Source organism: Alligator sinensis, unplaced genomic scaffold (genome assembly GCF_000455745.1).
Source record: "Alligator sinensis unplaced genomic scaffold, ASM45574v1 scaffold115_1, whole genome shotgun sequence".
NCBI lineage: Eukaryota > Metazoa > Chordata > Crocodylia > Alligatoridae > Alligator > Alligator sinensis.
In genome coordinates, this window is record NW_005841895.1 from 2,124,194 (window position 1) to 2,128,843 (window position 4,650).

Below are 4,650 nucleotides of genomic sequence, written 5' to 3' on the forward strand. Positions count from 1 at the left end.
GGCGCTGATTTTAAGACTTTCCTTTTTGTTCATTTTCATGAATTGATTACGTGTGCGCATTTAGAGTTAAGGTATCAGGAAGCACCGCCGGTGGCATCTGCAGGCAGTCACCGATTGCCACTGGCCACCACCAACGCTGCCGGCAGTGTCTGCAGGTGGTCACCGACTGCCAGTCAGTCGGTCGGCACTCACCACCCCGCCTTGCTGACATGCCCGTGGCACACCTGCAGGACCTCCCTGCCACCACACCCCTGCCATCGCCACCACCGCTGCTCGCGGGCAGTCGCCATGCCCCCCCAGCCTCTGGGGGCACGCGGCGTTCACGATAAAAGGGATCATTTTGCAACCAAGGGTTCTAGAGTTTTGCATTTCTTTTTTGTCTCAGACCAACGCGGCTACCACATGCGTCCCTGAAAGAGTTAGAATGGCACCCAAAATGTATAGTCGCCAATAAATACAGGTTTCCCTCACTTTATGCTGTACGTGCGTTCCTGGAAAACGGTGCGTAATTTGAATTTGCAGAAAGGGAACCCGCTTTACAATGTAACAAATAGGGATACGTGCCAAGATCCCTATTTCCTGTCTGGAGCAGGGGGTCGGACCCGATGATCTACCAGGTAGGTCCCTTCTGACCCTAGAAATCTATGAAGATCTCGACTGTGCTGACCACTTCTACTACTTTTACAAGAAAATTTTGGTACCCGCTGACAGCAATCAGGGCTCGTGGACAGAGGCAATATCTTTTATTAGACCAACAAGATTTTTGGAAAAAAAAAAAAAAATCATTAATTGCAAGTTTTTGGGCACAAACACCCTTTATTGGTCTTAGTGGAGTTAATTTGAGTTAGCCACACTGGTGAATTCCTCTTCTATTAATTTGGTTCGGGAGAACAGATGCTGTGCAAAATAAGGACTGAGCTTCACAGGACGGTGGATTAGCAGCTCCCAGGAGCTGAGTTCTGCCTCACCAGCTCAAGTGTCTTGCCACCCATGCTCCCTGCCACTCTCTGATGGGCCAGCTAGTTATCTCAAGTGTAAAGCACTGGTCCATGGAGAAGCTCTGTCTGTAAATAGGAGTTCAATTAGGGAACATGTGAGCTAGTGCTGCAGTGGAGATGAGCCAAAAAGGTGACCTTTTTCTTTAGGGTCATTTACCAGATGTTCAAGTGCAACCCTGCAATGAGAGATCAGTCACTATAGGCAAGAAAGAAGTCTGCAGTGGAGAGCCTGCCTCTATGACCCCCCCTATCCTAAGAAACATTTCAGCGTATTGCAGAGGTAGGCTACCTGCCCAATGATTCTCACTATCCTGGCCGTCTGCTTTCAGTTCCTTGCATTTCTTTTAATATTCTATTCCAATGAGGGAGCCAACCTGTGGCACTCCTGCTGGAAGTGGCACGGGCAGCTTGTGTATGTGGTGTGGGGCACACCAGTGAGAGGACAGGCAGCACAGCAGCAGATAGGGCAGGAAGCGAACATTAGCACTCCTGAGGGGGTTTAGGGCTGGAAGGAAGCTCAGGAGATCATCTAGTCCAACCCCCTGCTCAAAGCAGGACCAGCCCCAATTAGATCATCCCAGCCAAGGCTTTGTCTAGCCTGATCTTGAAAGCTTCCAAGGATGGAGATTGCACTACTTCTCTGGATAACCTGTTCCAGTGTTTTACTACCCTCGTAGTGAGAAAATTCTTCCTAGTATCTAACCTAAATTTCCCTTGCTGCAACTTGAGCCCATTGCTCCTTGTTCTGTCTTCTGCCACCACTGAGAACAGTCCAGCTCCATCCTCTTTTGAACCCCTCTTCAGGTAGTTGAAGGCTGCTATTAAATCCCCCCTCAGTCTTCTCTTCTCTAGACTAAGTTCCCTCAGCCTGTACTCATCAGCCATGTGCCCCAGCCCCTGAACCATTTTCATTGCTCTCTGCTGGACTCCCTCCAACTTGTCTACATCCTTTCTGTAGTGGGGAGTCCAAAACTGAACACAGTACTTCAGATGTGGCCTCACCAGTGCTGAATAAAGGGGAATAATCACTTCCCTTGACCTGCTGGCAGCACACCTACCAATGCAGGCAGATGCTCTTAACCTTCTTGGCAACAAGGGCACACTGCTGGCTCATATTCAGCTTACTGTCCACTGTGACCCCCAGGTCCTTTTCTGCAGAGCTGCTGCCCAGCCAGTCAGCCCCCAGCCTGCACCACTGCATGGGACTGTCCCGTCCTAAGTGCAGGACTTTGCACTTGTCCTTGTTGAACTTCATGAAATTCCTTTTGGCCCAATCCTCCAATTTGTCTGGGTCACTGAATCCTAGCTCTACCCTCCAGCATATCTAGTACTCCCCCCAGCTTGGTGTCCTCTGCAAACTTGCTGCAGGTGCACTCTGCCATCTTCTAGGTCCTTGATAAAGATACTAAACAAAACAGGCCCCAGGACTGACCCCCGGGGCACTCCACTCGATACTGGCTGCCAACTAAACATTGAGCCATGGATTACTACGCTGAGGCCGATGCTCCAGCCAGTTTTTCATCCACCTTACAGGCCCATTCATCCAGCCCGTACTTCCTTAGCTTGCCCGTGAGAAAGTTGTGGAAGACCATATCAAAAGCCTTGCTAAAGCCAAGACACATCACATCCACTGGTCTCCCCACATCCACAGTGCCTTCTATGACAAGGTGACTGGCAATCAGGTTGGTCAGGCATGACTTGCCCTTGGTGAATCCATGCTGACCGCTCCTAAGCACCTTCTCCTCCAAGTGCTTAAAAATAGATTCCTTGAGGACCTGCTCGATGGTTTTCCCAGAGACTAATTGTATTATGGGCCTGCATTTACCTCCCTGACATTCAACTAAAGATGCTATTTTTACTCTTTCACCACAACAGGTGCTTTATAAAAAGGTGGTGCCAGTGCAAAGCAGCATCCAAGAGAAGCTGCATTTTGGTGCATAGAGAATGATTTGTGTATATTTTGGGTACTGACATGGATGTTTTCACTCGGTGTGTGGTTTAGGTTCCTGCAGGATGACACTTGCTTAAAAAGTAGGAATCACTCATCATATTTAAGATGCATTTTTCATTTAAAAATAAATTTATCACAAATAAAATCAAATGGCCATATCTCCAGGGTCCTTTAAAAAACAACAAAAAAACCAAAAAAAAACCCCACTCTCTTCCCGGAAACAGTCTCTGGAATCTGAGGCTTCATTTATATAATCGCTGTCATCATCGTCGTCGCCAGTCATTTGGTTTTGCAGATTGCAAGTCATTTATTAATGAATGAGTGTTTTGGATATAGTTCTTAACTAGTTGAAATGCAGTTCAAAACTGATCCTACACTTTGCACATCAGTCTGCATGGAAAAAACAGTATGCCAAGAGCCTCTAATACTGCTAACATCTGTATGCCCCCCCTCGCCCCCTTTGAGGAAAGTAACACAAAGGAGAATACCCATTTCTGTTGTTAATCTTTCTTTTTCTTCCTCTTACATGCAACAGTTCTCTCAAATGAAGAACTCATGTTAAAAGGTAAAATCCATGTTAAAATCAAGGTATACCACATCTACCAGTCTTCCCGCATCCACAGAGCCAGTCATCTTATCATAGAAGGGAATCAGGCTGGTCAGGCATGACTTGCCCCTGATGAATCCATGCTGACTGTTCCTAAGTTCAAGTACTTAGAAAAGGATTCCTTGAGGATCTGCTCCATGATTTTTCCAGGGATTGAGGTGAGACTGATGGGTCTGTAGTTCCCTAGATCTTCCTTTTCCCCTTTCTTAAATATGGGTACTATGTACCCTTCACATCCCTTGCTAGCTGCAACTCCAATTGCACTTTGGCCTTCCTGACTTCATCCCTGCATGCCTGAGCAATGCTTTTATAGTCATCCTTAGTTATTTGTATAAGTTTCCATTTCTTATAAGCTTCCTTTTTGTGATTTAGTTTACTGAAGAGTTCCCTGCTAAGCCATGTCGGTCTTCTGCCATATTTGCTAGTCTTCCTGCGCATTGGGATGGTTTGTTCCTGCACTTTTAGTAAGGCTTCTTTAAAGTACAGCCAGCTCTTCTGGACTCCTCTCCCTACAGCACCCCAGCTGAGACCCACTGGTGTAAGCTGTTACAACCTCCCTAGATAAGGGGTGTCAAAGACAGAGGCAGAGGCCTACCATCTAGTCCCAGTGCTGCTTGTGGGTCTCAGAGCTGACCCACAGGCAACATACAGGACATGCTGGATGGCCCGGGTCATCCCCGGAGTGGTGGAGCAGCTGCCATGTGCAGCACAGCCCTGAAGTGGGTGAAGCAGGACTGTGCTGCCTCTGGCACCCACTCTGGCTGATCTAGGACACATGCTGGATCTGGCATCCAGGGCTGGTCTATTAGTCTGGTCCAGCAGATAGATTGGCCTCTGGGGCTCGGATGTGTTTGACACCTTGGCTCTAGTTAACCTGTTCAGATGTTTAATGCCTTTATATTTAGAAAGTTTTTCTAATGTCCAACCTAAATTTCCTGTTGAAAATGGGAAATGGTTCACCCAGTATATGTTGTCTTGCTCTCAGCGGACACAATGTCATCTCTTTTATCACAGCTCTCATATTTGAAGACTGCTATCAAATTCTCCTCAGTTTTTTCTACCCCAGACTGAATAATCCCAGTACTTCCACTCTT

At 47.2% G+C, this 4,650-nt stretch overlaps 1 protein-coding gene across 1 annotated transcript in view; it reads right to left on the bottom strand.

Moving 5' to 3' along the window:
- The window catches only part of ZFP64 (ZFP64 zinc finger protein), a 14,998-nt gene extending 11,766 nt beyond the window's left edge, over positions 1 to 3,232 (bottom strand). The window contains exon 1 of the mRNA XM_025197347.1: positions 3,157 to 3,232. Coding sequence (XP_025053132.1) covers positions 3,157 to 3,232 — 76 coding nt within the window. The remainder of the gene's footprint in view (positions 1 to 3,156) is intronic.
- Positions 3,233 to 4,650: the final 1,418 nt, after the last annotated feature.